General features: G+C 43.3%; 3 protein-coding genes across 8 annotated transcripts in view; 1 reads left to right on the top strand and 2 right to left on the bottom strand.

Moving 5' to 3' along the window:
- Window positions 1-1,229: 1,229 nt before the first annotated feature.
- Window positions 1,230-9,722, bottom strand: tbc1d8b (TBC1 domain family member 8B). 3 transcript variants are annotated; one of them, XM_077592736.1, is made up of 22 exons: window positions 9,304-9,722; window positions 8,782-9,051; window positions 8,224-8,334; window positions 8,001-8,119; window positions 7,689-7,914; window positions 7,354-7,594; window positions 6,752-6,959; window positions 6,476-6,643; window positions 6,261-6,401; window positions 5,940-6,090; window positions 5,649-5,863; window positions 5,444-5,561; window positions 4,711-4,996; window positions 4,521-4,650; window positions 4,358-4,456; window positions 4,216-4,284; window positions 3,907-4,147; window positions 3,764-3,829; window positions 3,377-3,469; window positions 3,236-3,283; window positions 3,070-3,167; window positions 1,230-2,977 (listed from the first exon to the last, which is right to left on the bottom strand). In XM_077592736.1, exons 2-22 carry the CDS (start codon window positions 8,906-8,908, stop codon window positions 2,591-2,593), a joined length of 3,342 nt encoding a protein of 1,113 aa, XP_077448862.1. In that variant the 5' UTR covers window positions 8,909-9,051; window positions 9,304-9,722; the 3' UTR covers window positions 1,230-2,590. The 3 variants fall into 3 exon arrangements, with proteins under 3 accessions (XP_077448862.1, XP_077448861.1, XP_077448863.1); XM_077592735.1 differs by having other exon boundaries at window positions 6,261-6,422; window positions 9,304-9,704; XM_077592737.1 differs by lacking the exon at window positions 3,377-3,469 and having other exon boundaries at window positions 6,261-6,422; window positions 9,304-9,702.
- Window positions 9,343-15,412, top strand: radx (RPA1 related single stranded DNA binding protein). Of its 2 annotated transcripts, none has more exons than XM_077592744.1 (15): window positions 9,343-10,238; window positions 10,387-10,529; window positions 10,683-10,875; window positions 10,994-11,102; window positions 11,195-11,295; window positions 11,445-11,564; window positions 11,660-11,755; window positions 12,354-12,521; window positions 12,655-12,812; window positions 12,899-12,993; window positions 13,291-13,329; window positions 13,415-13,479; window positions 13,568-13,795; window positions 13,915-14,100; window positions 14,679-15,412. In XM_077592744.1, exons 1-15 carry the CDS (start codon window positions 9,650-9,652, stop codon window positions 14,813-14,815), a joined length of 2,427 nt encoding a protein of 808 aa, XP_077448870.1. In that variant the 5' UTR covers window positions 9,343-9,649; the 3' UTR covers window positions 14,816-15,412. The 2 variants fall into 2 exon arrangements, with proteins under 2 accessions (XP_077448870.1, XP_077448869.1); XM_077592743.1 differs by having other exon boundaries at window positions 9,344-10,238; window positions 13,559-13,795; window positions 14,679-15,411.
- The window catches only part of npas2 (neuronal PAS domain protein 2), a 28,804-nt gene continuing 24,451 nt past the window's right edge, over window positions 15,409-19,761 (bottom strand). For all 3 annotated transcript variants that reach the window (XM_077592741.1, XM_077592740.1, XM_077592742.1), the window contains exons 21-22: window positions 19,529-19,739; window positions 15,409-19,100 (exon numbers count right to left, since the gene is read on the bottom strand). In XM_077592741.1, coding sequence (XP_077448867.1) covers window positions 18,900-19,100; window positions 19,529-19,739 — 412 coding nt within the window. In that variant the 3' untranslated portion in view covers window positions 15,409-18,899. The remainder of the gene's footprint in view (window positions 19,101-19,528; window positions 19,740-19,761) is intronic.

Genomic DNA, 19,761 nt, shown 5'->3' with positions numbered 1-19,761 from the left:
ATGGAAGCGACACAAAAACCATGAGTGGTGAAGCGCTAGACTCAACGCTTGTGCGTCTCGGGCTCTGATTTCTTCCAGCATGCCGGCGTCCTCCCACATTCCAAAAAAAGATGCCGTTTATTTGAAGCTTGTTTGTAAAACGTGACCTTGATGTGGTCAAGGGTCAAGATTTCAGCAACTAGCCGTTTCAGATAAGGACTGGGAAAGCCACCTTCTTGAAAGGAGCCATGACAAAAAAACGGGCCTACTCCAATTCTATAACTTGTATTTGGATCCAATTCCTGTTTATTCTTTGGTAAATATTGACTGTGAACTGCTTTACTTGAGGACCAGAACACAGTTCGGTCAACTTGATTGCGGTGATATTAAGCCCTTCAGTCCTCAAGTACAAAATGTCATTGACTTTTAATTTGGGGGAAGAAAAAGCTCGTTTAACCATTCCAAGAATTGATCATCCAGATAGTGCCAACAAAGAAGTGCTAAGACGTACAAAAGCAAAGCCACGGGCACACTGAACTTATCGACTGGTGGCAACCTCAATAAAAGCGGCGTGCAAGCCATTTGAACTGAACCTTATGCTCCCGTTGTCCCAATACTTGCGTTCTTGTGTAAATACTGTCTGTGTTGTGCTACTTGTGTGAAGTGATCCCAAGATTAGATGTGATTATAAGATGTGTCCTTCTAGCCTAAATGTGGGAAACCAGCAAAAATGTTGTCTTTACGAATGCAACAATCTTTAAGGCAATCAGATAGAAGCGATAGCCACTCTAACCTACTTTTATGAGCTTCAGGTTATTTGCATTCGAAGTTAAGGCATATAATTTTACCTATTTACATATATATGAACATGCACATGTTCATTAATATGTATTGTCCCTTTATTAAATACATTAAACTCAACCATTGATGTCGCTGTTAATGGCACTGGCGACCCAATAATTCAATGTTCATTCATATGTATTGTCCCTTTATTAAATACATCAAACTCAACCATGGATGAGTAATGTATAAATCCTTTTATGGGCATTTATGGGGAGAGATTCATATTTGGAATAAAATGTCAGACGTGTTCATGTCGGGGAAAAAAGCATATTTTTGAAAGGTTGCCAAATGGATCATGAGGAAGGATTTGCATAACCGCGTTTTTCAATGGAAAATAGGCAAGATTGATTGTAAAAAAAAAATGGCTGATAAAAATCATGATGGTATTTCGAATCACAGTCAAAGAATTCCTTTCAAAGAATGAGCAGACTTTATTTTGAAACACCGGCAATAAGAAAAACAACAACGAGCAAGAAGACCATTGGCAAGTAAGCAAATGCAGTCGACAACAACCACACATCAACTACTTCGGGAATCAATTCAATCAGGATTTGACAATTTTTACATCCACATTTCTACAAATCAGCCATGTGAAATATTGAGGATTCCTTATTTAAAAACAAAACAAAACTTAAGAGCAGCGCGTGTGAAATGAGCAAAATAGCAAATAAAATCCTCTCATAGTGACTTTGAATTAAGCAATTTTGCCTTTCAGTTCTTGGATTTGGACAAAACGACACACTTAAAAAAATAATTGTTCTATGAATGAACAACTGTATAATAAAATACATTTAATAGCCATCTTTTTAAACATTTCAATATATTTAATCCATTAGGAAAGCCATCATAGTGGTATGGCTTTAGCTTTGATTCTTTACATTTTCAAAGGTGATGCTGGTTTTTACTTACAAGTGCACTGCATAATATACATTTTAAATGCTTTAGGAAAGGGGGGGGGGTGACTACGCCCTCTAGAACAGTCTTATGTAACAATAAATCAAAAGTTTGAAAGCGTGTATATGACCCCAAGAGATGAGAAGCTCGAACGAAAGCGTCCATCGCCATCTTTTTTTAAGCCAAACGCCTCCGTGGCGTAGGCGTGCAGGCGTGCGTCTTCTACAATCTACTACGTGCAACAAGTCACTTGGACGGAAGCAGCACAAATCCCAAAACAACACTTTTCATGTTGTCGAAGGCTAGCGTCATAAAGCTACAAACGTGCTACACACGCTAAACAATTACAACTCAGTCGTAAACCATTGGTCTCAGGAGGGAAACACATTTTAACGCACACAAACGGCACCCTGAGATATTGAAAAAACATTAAATAAAGTCAAATATCCTTCAATGGCCAACGCGATCCGGTCGGAACGGGTTGAGACGACTTTGATTGAACCGTACTTGTCTGAATCGAATGTTGAAAAGTAAGGTTGGCAGTAAACCATCACGTTTGAGTGCCAATGACGGCGATTGACGTCGTTTCCATTAAGAAACACGGTGCAGAATTTCCAAACAGATGCACATGAAACGACACGTTGCGGCAGGGAACAATAATAATAATAATCGTAAGCGTCCCCATGCTCGGCCCTTAACAGTACCGTATTCGAAACGCTGTATAATAAACAGTACTTGAGCACGGTAGCGTGGCATTTCTGGGTGGATGCTGGGTTGAAATGGGACACGGACTATTCAAATATGCATAGGGAGTGATATGCAACTGCGGAGAATACTGTCGCTAGATACGAGAGGATATAGTGGCGATCTCCCATCACTTGCCGTTTCCCGTCAGCTTGAGCTGAGCCACGTGGGCTTGCGTCAGTTTCAGCTGAATGTCAACGTGTCTTTCAAAAAAGCCCACCACGGCCGGCTCGTTGAGCAGAGACGCCAGGACCTGCTCGAAAGAAAAGGACCAGTCGGCGGCGGGGTGCTCGGGGTCCGCGTCCCGGGGACCTTCGCCGGCGGCGGCGGGCGGGGAAGGCGCTTCGGATTTGGCCGCGACCGCCGCCGGACTGCTGGGCTCCTGTAGCTTCCGGCCCACCTCCTCCATTCTCAAAAGGAGGCTGGTCACGTGGGCCACGGCGCGGTACAGAGTCTCCTCTTCGGGGGCGCCGTGGAAAATGTTGTACAAGGTCTTGGAGAAGTGAATGAACTGAGACTGGGATTTAAAAAAACAAAACAAAAAGGGAGATTTAGAGGAAAACTCCGCAATATCAATGAAATGTCAAACAAGCGGGTTAACCCGATGACCTGATTGATTCTAGGAAGGTCCTTGATGGTTTCCTCTTTCCGAAGTATTTCACTCTGCCACTGTTTCAGGTAGGCCTGCAGATCCACTTTACCTCGACCTGTCGACGTTTAAGGGATTTCAATCAAACCGACGGACGGCAAACGACTCGGCGGTGACGGCGTTTACCTCTTTCGGGACTTTTCTGAATCACGCCGTCTTCCGGGAGATCCAGGTCTGAAAGCGTACGGGTTAAATGTTAGCGAAGCACATTCTGGGGGAAGGGGAGAAGTCGTCGGTGGGAAAAAGTTAAGGAGCGAAGAAGCTGACCGGGAAGTCTAATAAAGTGAGGGGAGCCTTCGGTCGCTGGGAAAAAGTCGGAGAGATTTTGTTCGTGCTCCTGCAAAGGACTGTCTGTGAAAGCTGAAAGAGACTGACTGTGAGCAACACTGAGAGGAAAGGTGAAAAGACAGGAGAGTGAGTAGAAGCCAAGAAAATCACCATGAGGCCATATTGACAAGGCTCCCAGTTCAAAACGCTCTTCTAAAGGTGCTATGAAATGATGGGGAACCATATTTTGACAAACACCAGCCAGATTTGTTAGCTCGCTTTCCACATGAAAAGTTGCATGGCTGCCTTCTTGTTGATTTTTGGACAGGGTCACCATTTCACAGCACCTTCAAACTAGAAGAGCGTAGGTTGAAACAGACATTTTACCTGGTGGTAAATGCAGCTTGAAGAGGAACTTGAGTTTATTTGTGAACGATCCACAGTACAAGTTATCTGCAGGAGAAAAGAAAAAAATGTTCCAAAGGGTTAGGACGACCGCCTTTACGACTAAAGAAGGTGTGAAGACGCACCCAGGGCGCAACAGAACTCTTTAAAGTTGACTAAGCCGTCTTGATTGTCGTCGATTAAGCGGAAAAGCATTCTGGAGAGCGTGCTTTTGTTGGCGCAAAAAGCCCAAGGTTCCAGCAAGGAAAAGAGCAGACTGAACTGCTGGAAGCCCAGCTGGTATTGCTCCAAGTAGGCCAGACTGGGATCGTGGTGAAGAAGTGCGGGACTCTTCATCGTCCAGTAGCAGCTGAGAAAATGTTGCCTCTGAAACGACAACCGTGGGACCACGTTTTCGTAATCGCTTTTCAACCACGGTCAGAGGGCTCACTCACTTTGAACAAATGGTAAAGCTCGTCCAGCTGGGCGGGAGTAAATTTCACCTCTTGGGACACGACGCGCGTCTAGAAAGAAACTTGCGTTAATTCCCAGTAGACCAGATGGCCGGATTTTTCGGACTATTGGCGAGCGGCTTACGACGTTCTGCCTGGTGGTGTCCTCCAGCGTCTGGATCACCAGCAGCTTGTTTCTTTTTCGGAAGCTTTCCACCTCCTCGGAGCGAATGTTGCCATATTTCTAAATGGAAAATGAGTTTGAAAATGAGACCGTGAAATAAAAAGACGACTAAACGCCGCGGCACCTCGTAGGCTTCTCGGATCAGTTCGCTGATGTCCACGTTGGAGTGATCGGATTTGTTGTTGTTCCCCACGGGGGCTTGCTGCACCGTCGGCGGCAGCGGGCTGTCTTTGTTTGTCACGCTGTCAAAAAATCTAGAGAGCAAAATAAGTCGGGGTGTGAAATAATAAGGCCCGAGCCGAGGGCGTTCTCACTTGTTGAGGATGGTGACGGCTTCGGCGTCGTCATGGCAGCCGATCAGAGCTTCCATGTTGTAGTCCAGCACGGCCAGGCCCAGCTGCAGGATGGCTTTGATGCCGTCGTAGAAAAAGCAGTCCACCACGTTGACGGCGCTCTCGATGGGAAGCACGCTGATAAACAGGGTGAGAAACCAGGACAAAGAAACGGACGAGAAGATGCTCAGGTCCGTCATGTTCTCCACCAACTGGGGGAGGTTTTCCCGAATTAGATCCTCGAACACAGCCTGGTCCACCAAAGCCCCTAGAGAAAAAAAAATGCAATAGATTGTCATCATTTACATTTAATGCTGTTTTACCACATTTATTCATGTTAAAAAAATGAAATTTTATATAGTTGCCTATACTGATTTAATTTTCAGGTCGGGTTTTAACTCCCACGCAAATGGAGCCACTTTTTAAACGAATAGCTCCATCCGGTGTTAAAGCTAAGAAGTGCAACATCATGTAGGGTGAACTTAATATGATTTGATTGCACGGGGCATATTTCCATCATTTGGTGGCGGCCAATAAAAAGTGGGCCCTAGTTTGAAAACCTGTGATGTAGACTATTGTCCACTGGAATGAGTGATGAAATAAATGTGATTTCTGTAATAGAAAATCAGCCAAACAATCAGAAAACATGTGGCGATCTTAAGAACAAATACAACAATACAATGCATTTCTGTTAGGCCACTTTGTGAAACCTCACCTATAATTCTGCGGTTGAAATAATCCGGTAACATCCTCTCGCAGACGGCCACCAGGAGCCAAAATGCTTCCTCCTCTTTGGCGTAGAGCAGCAAAACCGAGGTGAGAATGTTCATGGCCTGAGAAAGAGAAAGGAGTCACTTTCCGACTGCCGCTAAAAATAACCCGAATAGGATTCATCGGTTGTGGGGTGTTGGCGAGTTCACCTGGCAGTAGCCAATTTTGGGATTTCTTGACGCATATGCGGTGAGGACTCGGCGAAGAGCGGAGATTCCCGTATCGCTCTGAAATGCGGGATGCTCCGGCAAAGAGCGGTGAAGGTCTCTTTCAATCTCATCCGTAGCCAACGTGCTTGTGCCCAGCGACTGTTCCACCAGCTCCGTGTAATAGCCAGGGTGAGTGGCCATGTCGTTGACGGCTCCTTCGTGACGGACAGGGTGTTAACGCCCGCCGGCTGGACCCAGAAGAAATGGGGCCGCTTTGTGCCAGTCAAGTACCTGAGAAAAGCAGCCAAAGCTCTCCTCTCAGGGATTCGGGAACACCGCGAACAATCAGGTCGCGGGTCTTTCGGGTGAAGAACATGCTTGTCCCGCGGCCGTATTCGGAAAAATGGATGTTCCAAGACTGTTCTTTCATCTTCTCTTTTAGCTGTTGAAAGAGACAGAGACCTCCCAGGCGTTAATCCTTTCGTGGTCACCATAAGTGGACAGCAATTAGGTACTGTATTTTCTCGCATATTAGCCACCTCCGCGTATAAGCCACACCCCTAGCGACAAATGCGAGAAAATACGGTAATGCTGACAACCCCTGTCCAGTACCATTTTGGGGTCGAGGTTTTCCACATCCTGGGGGTGAAAAACCGTCATGAGAGCCTCCGTGCTCACTGCCTTGCTGCTGTCTTTTTGGCCCACCATGAGCGTCACATCCTCCGGGTTGTCCTCAAAGTGATTGATGAGCGACTGACATTCCCCCCGAATAACCTAAGTGAGAAGGACGTCAAAAAAAATAAGGAGGACGTGGAGATTTGTTATACCTCAGCGGAGGCGGCGTGCTGGGGGCTGGCGCTGATCCCGCATCTGCTGCGGATGGTGGTCGCCAGACGCTGGTAGTCCCGGATCTCGGTGAAACGGAGGGCCCTCTTCCCGCGCACGTAAACCGTTAGAGCGCGGCTCCCGCCGTCTGATTTGTCGACATTGACAACCTGGGAGATGCCAGTGTCGGACAGCCGGGAAGAAATATTGTCAAATGACTCCAGTCGGAAGGAAGCGTCAGCTGGGTAATAAATCAAGTGGCGAGCTTGGCGTTGTACCTCACGCATTGGAATGATGATGTGACACTGGCTCCCGTCCTGGCTGGCAAAACACAAGTAGCTCTCGGATAGGCATATCTTGCCAAGCGTATTAAAATGACTGAAAGGCACCCAGAGGAAACTCTCGTGTACTTCCAGCAGATTTTCCTCTTTGGGAAGCCGGAAAAATGTCCGGAACTGCTCGCTCTTTGCGTGAGCCTCCAGGCCTCTGCAAAACAACACAATTAAATATTGTGAATAAGCCAGTAAAATGTCATCAACTAATCCAAACTGATTTTTTTTTTTGTATATTATTAAATTGAATGCTTGTTTTATGCTGGGGATTTATCAGAAACCAGGACCAACATTATATCTTAAAATAATAGTGTTAAAATGGAGAACAGAAGGCTTAATAGGCATCCATTAATGTAACATTAACAGTTTTTTTTTTTAGATAACTACAACAACACAAGATTATCTAGCGGCTCTCAGAGTGAAAAAAATACATATTTATATATCAAAGCTGCTCCTGAGCATTAGCCACAGGTCAGCCATTTGTTAAGATCAATACTAGATCGATAATAGAAGCTATGTGACTCCAAATAGTCGGAAAAAAATAGCACCTCTTGGTAATTTGCATGGGGTCTGAGAGTGCTCTCTGTATTTCAAAGGCTTCTTTATCAAAAAGGCGCTTAATGGAGTAATCCGCTAGCTGCTCCATGATGACAAACGTTTCACTGAGGCGCAGAAGCATGGAGAAGTAGTGATCCTCCCCGCGAGACACCACGTGGATGCTCTCGGTCAGGATGACATTGGACGTCTTCTCTAACCTCCATATCTCATCCCAAGAAATCACCAGTTTCACTACGCATACAAAGCGGGGAGGAAAAAAAAGGACGCGGACAATGAGCGTTTCTCTCTTATTGACGCCGAGAGAGCGTGTCCGCCATTTTCTCACCCTCGGCTCCGAGCAGGTAGGAATAAAAGCAGAGAAAGTTGGTGCTGAGGTAGAGCCAACCCTGGCAGGGGACCTTCCCTTTCCAGTACGTGCAGGCATAATACGTGACCAGCTTCTCCTCGGGAGGCAAGGCGAACCAATTTTGGAACCTCAAATAAGCTTCCCTGAACTTCTCTGGATCATCTTCCAGCACGTGGGATGTCTTCCCTTCTTCGGCGATCAGGCCCTAAGAATGAAAACACAATTCCAAAAATAGAAGAATTCTGATTGCCAACGTCAGAGACGGACGGATTCGGTTTTAGGACTCCGTACTCTAATCTTGCCCTGGACAAAGCTGGTGATGTCCTCGCTGGAGTCAAAAACCGAGAGCGTCCTCATGATGTTCTGCTGCAGCCAATCCCAGTGCTGGACTATCTCCTCCTTGGTGACGCCTGACACAACCCAAGGAAACCTTGTCATTGAAAAGGACTTGGACAATTGCGTGCATCCTCATTGCATTGACGCTAAATCTAATCATTTATCTGTAAGTACGCACCGCATGCTATTGACCAATACACTTGCGAGTCTGCCGTGTGGTGCAGAATGCGGAAAGGAGCAACTTTGGATGTGGAATCCAACACTGTGTCCAACGTTCCCACCAGGAGACCTGAAAGATATAGCACGGTGATATTTTTGATAAATATAATGAAGATATACATTGCATTGAACTCATTTGCAACGAAAGACTCTTTTCGAAGATGTGTACACTTGCTAGTCTACAATAACACGGACAATAGCCGTACTAGAGCAGTCAGTTTGCAATGCAATTAACCGTGTAAACATGCACTTTGCACCATGAACACTTTCTCTCAACTGCAGAAGAAATACACTTTGAAAGGAAGAGACAATGAGAAGCTTGACCAGGTGTCTCTTGACGATTTGGCTTAAACCTGTTGCGGCCAATTTCTAGCATGCTACTAACTGAAAACAGTAGCGCAATCCCACCGGTTTCTTAACAGAGAAAGACAGCAGACGAAAAACGGAAGGGTCACCACTGAGTCGGGACCTCAAAAACGACAGCTGTCAAACATGCAAAGGAGGTTGAAAACGTTACCTGTCAAGCCGCCTCCGCCCTCCCCGTACCCTCTCCTCCTCTGAAGCACGAAATACTCATTATCCTTCTCGGTGACCCACAGTTTAAAGGCGTTTTTCAGCAGGATCTCTTCGGGTTTGAGCCACATCTTGAGAAACGTCCGCGGATTCGCCTCCAAATCCTCCTGTCATGCCACGCTAATGGCATCCAAACCCGTGAATGTTTGTTTTCGTCCGCCGTCCGGATGTGTCTCTCCTTTCCCCACGTAGACAAGAAATGTTGCCAGGCGCGCTGCATTGTGGGGAATGTAGTTTTTCATAAGTAGGCGGTGCCATAACGGGTTAGCTGTATCATTCATTATAAGTGCAGCACCACTGTATACTTAATTGAGTTGTATTGAATGCCTTTATCGTAATTACACAAGTACAATGGAATTTAAAGCTTCACCATAAAGTGCACACATATATAAGTAGCCATGAAAAAATGTATATACATAACCATCACTTATAGCAGTGCTCAGCTCAAGAATGTCTTTTTTCTTACCGTGCACCGGTGAAGTAGTGATGAAAAAAATACTACGTAGTTACCATCCAAATTAATTTGTCGCTTGTAGTGATGTCATCTTCATGCGGCCAGTGAGCGCGAAAATAGTGGGTCGTTTGAAGTGTACAACGCGCTTTTTTTCTTCCCTGTATCCTGCTAGCCGACAATACCGGAACAACTGGAGTAAAATAACATCGTACAAAGATAAGAATAACAAACCCGAGAACGCAATTTAATCCTAAAACACTTGGTGACTTAAGAAAGTGACGCAGAACCGCGTTGTTATACGTTAATATAGCCACTTTGCTAACTTCAGAAGTACAACTTGTCGAATGAACTGCCCGTGATGGACGTTACCGCGTCGACTTCGACAGGTATTCCTCCTCCGTCTTTGCTCAAGAGGACTTTGGATAATTTATCGACCAAGTGGTATCTTAAATCTAAACAGAATGAAACCGAAACTACGGAAAGCGTCGCTGTCCTCACAATTCAGCGCTACTTGTGCCAAGGAAAAGAAAACGAGCCGTGCGAGAGTTACAACTACGACATAACTGTCACCGATGGTGTCTGGCGGGCCAAATGCTTCCTTCGCCCGAGCCTGAACCACTTGGTTCACTCCAACACCTTAAAGACGGGCTCGGACGTCATTATCGAGCAGTGCTCGTTTGTTTACGACGAACGGAATCTGCATCACGGCTACATCCGCATCGAGAACTTAAGATGCGTGTCAGAAAAGTCCCCCCTCCTTTCCAGCATTCAGAATGTGAGCTCACTGCCCCTACTGATCAAAAGCGACGTGGAGCACAGCGCTTTTCTCCAGATGGACGTGCCCCTCATGCTGAACAGAAAACACTATCTGCCCTTGTGGAACAACGAGTTTCCAGAAGGAGACGTTTGGGCTTCGTCGATTTCTCCCTCTAACCTTGGGGTGGACGGTAAGATGCCGCTTTCTGTCCGTGATTTAGGCTCTTTTCACCTTCGACGAGTTAGCCCAACTCGTCAGAACACCGTTTATTTTGAGAAGGTCGGAAGCGATGGAATGACATCCCGGTATATCCTCTCATTTTTTTTCTTTTCCACTAGTGACGAGAGTTATTCATATTATGGACCTGGAGTATACATTTGCAAGCTTGCGTAAACGACCGCCTCTCCTCGTGAGGATTGTACAAAAATCCAGATTGCGGTATTATGGCAAACCCCATTCCAAGATCGAATTCCCCTACCAGGTGAGTTTCCCATTCTGAGGGTGCACCACTTTATTTCAGACTTGTCTTTGTTAAAAAGTGCATATAAGAGAGACCCGTGCTCCAATAAATCAATCCTACAACACTCCTGACTAAGATATATAAATATAAAATCCTTCTTTTTTTTCTTCCCAGGCTTACTTTGAAGTTGCTGACCAGAGTGGCATCATGTCTCTTGTGCTTTGGAATGAACTCTGCCCACGTTTTTACAACTCCTTCCATGTTGGAACGGTGTTGTACATCCAGGATTACGCTCTTAAGAAAAGCTATCCAAATCGCTCCCGTCCACAAATGGACCAATACAAAATGAATACATATACCTCAATTGGTACGTTTAAATTACGTTGAATAAAATCATGTGCTTTTGACTCTGAGTGGGAGAGTTCAACAATGGAAAAATCATTGCTGGGATTTGTGATATCACAGTTGTAACTTTGATCTTTCAGAAATATGCGTGAATGCCCGCAACCCAACTTCTATCATCACCCTCATACCAAACAATCTTGTTGCACCTCAGTGGTCATTGCCTAAAGTGTCTTATCGCTTCACCACAAGGTGATTTAACCTCAAATCTGCCTGGCGCATTTATTTTCCAATTAAAGCCAAAATACTTGTTTTTAATTTTCCATTTTCATTTTTTTTTTCAGATCAGCAATCTCAACACTACCAAACAATTATGTTTGCGATGTCATGGGTTTGATAACATTTGTTGGTCGCGTTGAAAGACTTAAGAGTACAAACAACACAGGTGAGAAGTTACTAAATACTGTATTGTTGACTCATTAGCGTCCATCCAACGTTGACAAGTTTTAGGCTAAAAATATCAAGTTTTTGCACTGCTCAGTTTGTAACCTTGTTGGGAGTCCCCATCTTTTGATAGACCTGCTCTAATTGCAGCCCCAGAGAAGTACTGGTCATTTCGCTGGGTTCACGCAGTGGATGGAACATCGGAGCATCCTTTTATCCTGGAATTGTTTTCCTCTTCCCAGCCTGAAATGTTTTACAAAATCTTCCCAAGTAAGAACCTTGAATGGCAAAGTTTTGCAGACTTAGCAACCAAATCTTCATTTGGCTTTGTAATTAAAAAAAACATCATTTCCTCTCTGCCCAAGTGACTTTTGTGATGTGCACTCAAATGCGAGTACGTCAAGTGGAGGGCTCCCTGCCTTACCTCACCAGTAGCTGCGAGACAGAGATTTTCATTACAGGTTAGTGGGCCTCAAATTTGAAAATGACAAGTTAGAGCTGGGCGATATGACAAAACTTGTTATCACGATGAAAAAGTCTTATCTGTAATTATCATGATAACTATCACATCGTTTTTGTTTCAAATTTGAAACTTCAAACTTCTGTGAATAAGTAAATGACTTTTCTCCTTATTCAAATATGAAAGTAACTATGTTACCTTTATAAGAAAAGAGAATATGAAATATGATGATTTTCATGGGTCGGCTCGGTGTTGTCCTGCATCTCGTAATCGCTAATTTTGTCCTTTTGCGTTCATGCTTCGTGTTAGCCTCTATTGTTAACATGCTAAAAACTAGTTTCACGTCATCCTCTTCTACTGAGCGTTGGTCTGGAACAAGCGTCCATCTTGCAAACGAGCCACCATTCTCTGTGGTGGTCGGGTTGTGTAATTACAGTTTAAAATGATCAAATTTTTATTATTGAAAAAATATATATTATCATTGACAAAAATTATTTCACGATAATGATCGTTATCGTTTTATTGCCCAGCTCTATGACAAGTGTAGCATTGGAGAGAACGCGTTCATTCGTGTCATGTGAACGTTGTCACCGGAACAGGCTACCACAAAGGTCAACCATACATGAAGGACCCCACTGTGCGGAGACTCGTCCAGTGGACCAAATCTATACAGGAAGACTTGATTCTCCGAGAAGCGGTTCTCGGTGGCCATTACAGCTACCCTCATCCTCCGCGCACCTTCACCCAGCCTGTAGCCGCGACCTCAGGTGACATTACTGTTGTTGTTGTTTTTTAAAGAATTTAAGAAGCCTCAAAAATAAACATAGGTCACCTTCTCATAAATTATTCATTTGGAGGTCCTAGTTGTGACTTCTGCTCTATGAAATTTTTACTCGACAGAGCAAGTTTCTATCGTATCTCTTCCCGATTTGAAGAAAGCGATTGAAGCCATGCAGTATAGAGAACATCAAATACTTGCCATCCAAGGTCAAATTGTGGCTGTCCGATACGTGGAGAAGACAAGCGTGACCGTGCCGCAAGACGTAGCTGCCAAAAAAGTGTGATACTTCATTTTCTACCATGTGATTTTTACAGAATGGGAAGTCAATAAACTGATAGTAAGCTAGAAAAATATTTTGTCCAGGCGGCGGACGTTTTTACAGGTGAACAAACCGCGACAGGGGTCCACGATGCAAATGGTGGGAACGTATCTGGAAGGAAGAGAACGAGAAAGACAAGGTCTGATATTTTTATTTTGAGTAGCGCTGCCAAAAATGTTTATAGAATAAACACCATTTACAGTGTTTTCGCTTTTTTAATGTCTTAAAAATACATTTTTAAATATACAAATAAGAAACTACACATTTACTGTTGTAAAGTAAAAAAAGGAATATACTGTTACGGTTATAGACCTTTTTCAGGTCAGTAAATGAATTGACGACTCAAATAAATTTCCTTTAATAGATGCTCCTGTAAATGTAAACAATAGTGGACACAGAATTGATTGAAATAATATAAGTTTATCATGTTTTCCAGGAATCTTGAAACTCCTCACGACAGCGTGCAAGCGAAACGGTACAAATGATTGTTCTGTTACTGTTGATCACTCCGACTATATCCACTTCACCCGTACGCAGCCGAAATATGTCTTCTCCTACAGGGGACATACAGAAGCTCAGAGTGACTCGCAATCAGGAGAACAGAATCTGCAACGGCCAAATGAAGGTTGAATTGTGATCTGCGATCCTACTGTATCATCATACGCAGACTTCCATCTGCTGAAACATGGATTTGTTTCCACGAGGCTCCTCAGTGCTGTCTTGGGAGAGCAGCAGTTGGTCAAGGGGACAGCAAGAAGTTTCAGCGCATTTGCGTCACGGAACTCTTCACGAGGAAAGCCTTTCTCAAAAATTTGAGTTAGATGACCTGGAGGCGCTCTTGCAATGGTGCAACCCTCATCCTATGAATTGGACACCAGAACAATCGGCTAACACACTTCCTAATGCCGTTTGTCCGGGATACTATCAAGTTACCATACTAGGTGAGACCTTTCAATTGGCCAATTAATCGTGGTTGGGTCATTGAGAAGGCACTATGAAAATGTCAATATTTCATGGGGACCTGTGAGGAATTATTTTTTCCCCCCAATGTGTTTGATAGGCATAAACAAGCAAATGGCTGTCGACGTGGCATTTTTGCCCGTTGTACACGCCAATGACCCGAGAGCTGTAGGCCTTCCTCGGGGTCAGCATGGCAACACCATGCTCTCTTGTCTCTCATCTGGTTTCCTCTGCCCTCCGGCTGGCGTGGGCTCGTCCCACGGTGAGGCGTCACACCAAAAACCAGGTAAAATTCACCCCGTGTGGTCGATTGGTCGCCGGTCTTTTGGTCGCCGGTCTTTTGGTCGCCGGTCTTTTGGTCGCCGGTCTTTTGGTCGCCGGTCTTTTGGTCGCGGTCTTTTGGTCGCCCCGACCGCGATAACGGGCGACCAAAAGACTGGCGACAAAACAAGGTAAAACAACACGGTCTACGCATCAATAAAAGCCAACAATGGCCATGAGCAGTTTCACTGAGCCGACGTGTGAGTGTAGAAGAGTTTGTATGTACATGCGTTGTCCCTTTAAGAAGCTATGTCAGTTCAGTCAGGGTCTTAACAAGTTCTCCAACAAAAAACAATAAAAGTCCGGGGAATTAGGAGCTTTTCTTTAGCCTAATAATTACTAGGGCATTAAGTATGACTAAATAGTAATTTGCAGTTTGTATTTAGGGAATTTGAGCAACGATTTAAATGGTAATTATCACTTACCTTCCGGGCGACCAAAAGACCGGCGACCAATCGACCGTGTACCAATTCACCCGACGGCATCCTGACCGTTTAAGCATAACGGCGACACCTCATAATGCACATTTATTTTGTCTCCCAGAGGATATTGTGGCAACTGCCAGCGAGCTTGAGGACACACGTTTGGTCTTTGTCTTGGACATTTGTCACCTCGGTGGAGAGAAGATGGAGGTACTGATTAGCAAAGTCTACACATTGACCGAAGTTCACCCTGCGTAACCAATTAGAAAAAGACCCTAGTGTGTACCGACCGGATCAGTTTTAGATAAGAGCAAAGGACACAAAGTTATTGAAATAACTACATTGACAAACATTGAGCAACCTTTTCTGTATGATTCTGCTTACTTAATCACTTAGCAACATGTTACTTGGAAACATATCCATAAAAAAATGGAACGTTGCCCATTCGGACTTTGTAGTACACTTCCCAAAGCAAGTTAATATTCGCTGCAAAAAAAAGCCATTGTTTTTCAACAGCATTGAAAAATAAAAAAACAGCCTTTCACAAAAACGACAATATGATACAATTACTTTAAATCACATTAGTAAATTTTGACTGTTAGCTTGAATAGTTAGTTAGCAAAGAACTCATTCTATTTACAATCACAATATGTTTGAAAATATTTATTTCCAAATGCTTCACAAATATCAGATTGAGTTATAAATAATTCAATATAACATAATTAATCAATATATTTTAGGTTGTAAACTTAAGTGTTATTTAAACCAATGTTTTAAAGCTTAGTTCAGAGGGAAATACACGAGTGCAACACTGACACACAAAGCCTCACTTCCACTAATAAGACACTTCATTATCTGTTACAAAATGACTTTAATTTTAAAATTATGTAACATACATGTGCATTCTATTATACATAGAAAATAAACTATATCATCTAGTGTTTTGTACATTCTAATATACAATATAGTCATGTGTCTTCTGCACTGAAATGGCAGCAATGGCTGTGTAGCAGGATAGTTCGTTAGTGTTCCTCAGCTTCTGGCCTTCATTTCCTCACATGCTGTACAAACAGAAAACATCACTTGAAAAAAAATATCCGGACAAAAACATTTACACTCAAAGGGAAAAGCCCATTTAGCCGAAAGCGTGGGTGGGGTGGGGTGGTGTATTTTGAAAACGGTACCCGTGAGAGTTGAATATTAACATGAAGTGAACCGATAAAGGTAAAAAAAAAACCTTGTTTCCATCCAGTCCGAGGGGAGAGATAGGGATGTTTAAGTTTCAGCTTTAACTGCACTGCATTGACCAGTCAAAGTGAGAGAGTACAAATTCAGTACTATTTAACATCGACGACGCAAGGCAAATAAATATCAACGCAAGGCAAATCATTGACGGAAGGCTCCACACTTGTGGACCCCGTCACCCATTTCATTGAAATGTCCTACTTCACTGCTCTTATTTCAATAAATATTTATAGCATGGCACTGCTTAGCTTCTAAACTATGAAGTAATGGGTCAACCACAGGATGTTAAAACTAAACTCGACCATCAAAAACAACAACAACAAAAACAAGTACATAAATGCATGGTTTAAATTCTTCCGGTGAGCTTTTTTTCCTCAGTGGTTGTGTCTCAAGTTACACTACATTCGTAAGTCTTAAATCTGGATTGCGAGTGGAATCATTGTGATCTCCACCTGGAGGAATGTCAGGGTAGTAATTCAAAAAAATAGATCATTTTCACAGTACCATCTGTGGTGTAATATAGACATTTTTGTGAAACCTTGTAAAATATACAACATAACATTCTCAAAGCGACATTGCACATTGTTGAAAGTGTCTACGAGGCCTTTTTTTCCTTCTGTGGTGATCAACTGCTGCAGTGAAACAACCAACTCAATTCCTGAATCTGTATTGTAAGCAAATGCAAATGGAACCGACTTGAATTTTGACTGACTCGCGAGCAAGAAAAAAAAAGTACAGTTTGATTTTTGGCTAATTAGCAGCTATTCATCTCATCCCATAAATACTTAACATTGAGGCACATCCATTTTGCATACATACTCTCCAGCCTGTTGTATGTTTCTATTAAAAACAAACCAAAACAAAACCCACTCATGACCAATTAGTGACAAGCACACAATCTAACGAGATCAATCCACTACAAGAAGTGACATTGTGCCTTTAGAGAAAGGGCTTGAAATCCTCAGTCAATTTCTTTTACTACACGTGAAGCTTTGCTACATATTCAAAAATGGGGATGAAATACGATAAAATTAGTGTGTTTCCTCCAAAACCTTTAAATTGTACGCAAACGTTATGGATATGAAACAGACTTCCAAATTCCTAAATTTTGGTCTTGATAATTATCTTTCCGTGTTTCTATAAAAATACACTTTCATACCATCTTGTTGTTGAACATTTTAGGCTGAAACTAATTTTCTATCCATTCAGCCTAAATTTTGTGAAATTATGCAATTATATGCCCCACTAGTGAACATGATGGACCCTGAACAATATTCCAATGTACATAATAGAACCACCTCTCAATAACAGCAGCCTCATATTTTTCAATCAGAAAAATAAATATACTATTGAGTACAGTTAAGGACATTTTAAAGTTTTCAATAAACTTATGTGTACTAATAACTAATACAGCATGATTATCTTTGTAAAGGCACACCTTTTGGGTTATTTTAGAGCCGGCTTTTGTGGCAAAAGCCGTAAAATATATGGAAGGGTAATTTTCTAACTACTTAGAGCGAAGAAGCAGATGATTTTAGACAGCAGCTAATTCTGTTTTTAGTTCATTAGCTGTTAAACAGTTAAAATGGATGTGTGAGTTACAAAGAGATTCAAATGCAATGAGGTGATTGAAACAGTTAAAATTGATGCGTGAGTTACAAAGAGATTCAAATGCAATGAGGTGAGTGTAAGACTTTAAGACCGTTGGTGACCCATCAACATCTGCATAAACATCAAAATGATTCATAATCTCAAGAAACTGTACCCTTACAATAAACGAATGGCTAATATAATGATAGAAGCATTGCTGATTGATTGTTTGGGGCCAAGTTTAACTTTCAAAAGGCATCCAATTTATAAATATATACCAATACAAATCTAAATGTCATTTCAAATGGCATATGGGGGAAAAATATATTTTATGATTCATGAAAATAAACCTCGTATTCCAAATGGACCTGAGCAGGATTTTTAAAGCCGTAGTCAGACAACATTGGAACTGCACTACTAGTAGTATGGTTAAAAGGCACATTAGACAACCCCTCGTCCTCCGTTGTGTTGTTTAACAAGTGAGCAGAGGAGCAACGCAGCTCATAAAGAAGTCTTTCTTTAGTTTTTATAATTATTATTTTTAAACCAAACCTAGATGCCAAGCATACCCTTGGGGAGACCTTGGGGGTGCGACATCCAGCTCGACAAATGGGCTCTTTGCACCTAAACTCTCGCGCTCTTTATACAATTTTATTTTGTGAGGGGATGTCGTTACCCAATTTGGCAAATCTTCAAATCCAAAAATAACTAGTCTTTGTATGTGGTTATGCACTACAGCAGGGGTGGCCAACTCCAGTCCTCGAGGACCCTTATCCAGTCTGGTTTTCATATCTTCCTCCTCTACCACACCTGAATCGAATGACCCAGTCATCAGGAAGCGGTCCAGAAGCTTGATACCGATCCCGATTATTTGATTTAGGTGTGTTGGTGGTAGGGAGACATGGAAAACAGACTAGATCAGGGCCCTCGAGGACCGGAGTTGGCCACCCCTGCACTACAGGGTACGCAAAAGCAAGTTGTGTTCTAACCACCATTGAGTTTAACAGAGCTAGACCCTGGAAAACGTCAACATTTATACTTTTTGCCTGTTTTAGGAAGGCTCACGAATGGCAACCGTGGGCGGAAATCCAAATCGGGAAAAAAAATAAACAGCAAAATATCCAACGGCGTGTGCAAAGAGCCCATTGGGAAATTAAAATCGATCCCCCTTGGTTTGAATTTAAGGTGGTCGTCAGGACAATAATCTCACCGCTTAGCGGGAACATTTAATATTAAATTTATAGGCAAAAATAAATACTATTATTGGGTGGGGAGTGGTACCAAAAGTGCAAACAGACACTTGCGAAATGAACGTCGTGTCCTCGTGACAACGGTGATAAATCCATTAGTTTCACTGACAACTGAGCAAGTTGCAGGCTGTTAATGAAAGGCGCCGTCTCCGTTTTCCTTCCTCTCGAGAGCGAGCGGCGTCGCAGCAACTGTTCGGGTCGCTCTCGTCGGTTTAACTTCCAGCGGCGCTCGCGGCGCTCTCGCGTGTTCCTCGGTGCTACCGCGTTATCATGTTCCTGAAGTCTGAAACATTAGCGTTCTGGCTTTGGGAATGTTGGTATTGTCTTTGTTGCGCCTGCGACTGTTGGCTTTGCGGCGTCGGCTGCTGCTGGATGTATCCCACCGTGCCTTGTTGCGGGATATTGGCGGTATGTAAGAATGATGGCGTCGAACCGCTGTGTACGAGTCCTTGGGTCATCTAAAAAACAGAACGGAAAGGAAATTCGCTCAGGTTATGACCCAAGAGAAGAGTAGGGAGTGCTTTTTTAGCGCTTGTATTTATTCTTAACTCATTGACTGATGGAGGCACATTTTGACTGGTAGGCCTGGCAGTCATTTGCCAATGAGTTAATACATTTTCATTTGAAAATATCCATGCCAATACATTTGTTCGGGGAAAAATGTAGTCTTTGTTTTGTTCAAAATATCAATAGGATGACTGACTCATTTTTTGTCTTACAAAGAGGGAAGTCAAAAATTGGATGTCTGGATGATCTCAATATCACTCGAGAGTCTCAAAACTCACATCTGCATAATAGCCAATGGACGATTTGTCGCTATGGATACACGAGGGTCTGGAGCCAAAATAGGATCAGGCAAGCCATGGATGAGAATCCAATAGGGTACCTGAAAGAACTGCTGGGGTTGCTGCAGTTGTAGGGAGTGCTGGGCGGCCTGAGGCTGGGCCTGGTAGCTTTGCTGCGACGGGTGCGAGATTAAGCTGTTGTGCGGGATCATGATAGGTGAGGTGAACACCTGAGAGGGCACCAGCACGGCGTTGCAGTTGACCTGTTGCACGGGGAACGAGGGTGCGATGATCTGCTGCTCCAATGTGTATCTGTCGTGAGGGAACTCGCAGT

The sequence above is a fragment of the Stigmatopora argus genome, chromosome 22 (assembly GCF_051989625.1).
Source record: "Stigmatopora argus isolate UIUO_Sarg chromosome 22, RoL_Sarg_1.0, whole genome shotgun sequence".
In the NCBI taxonomy this organism is placed as follows: Eukaryota; Metazoa; Chordata; class Actinopteri; order Syngnathiformes; family Syngnathidae; genus Stigmatopora; species Stigmatopora argus.
This window is presented reverse-complemented; position numbering and strand designations above follow the sequence as displayed.

Coding starts and splice junctions, on each gene's coding strand:
- radx (XM_077592743.1), top strand. CDS start 9,650: ATGGACGTTACCGCGTCGACTTCGACAGGTATTCCTCCTCCGTCTTTG. Junction 13,480..13,558: donor TCTGCAACGGCCAAATGAAG/GTTGAATTGTGA, acceptor TGTTTCCACGAG/GCTCCTCAGTGCTGTCTTGG. Junction 13,796..13,914: donor CTATCAAGTTACCATACTAG/GTGAGACCTTTC, acceptor TGTGTTTGATAG/GCATAAACAAGCAAATGGCT.
- tbc1d8b (XM_077592735.1), bottom strand. CDS start 8,908: ATGTGGCTCAAACCCGAAGAGATCCTGCTGAAAAACGCCTTTAAACTG. Junction 3,830..3,906: donor AGAGTTCTGTTGCGCCCTGG/GTGCGTCTTCAC, acceptor TTTCTCCTGCAG/ATAACTTGTACTGTGGATCG. Junction 3,168..3,235: donor TCAGAAAAGTCCCGAAAGAG/GTAAACGCCGTC, acceptor AAACGTCGACAG/GTCGAGGTAAAGTGGATCTG.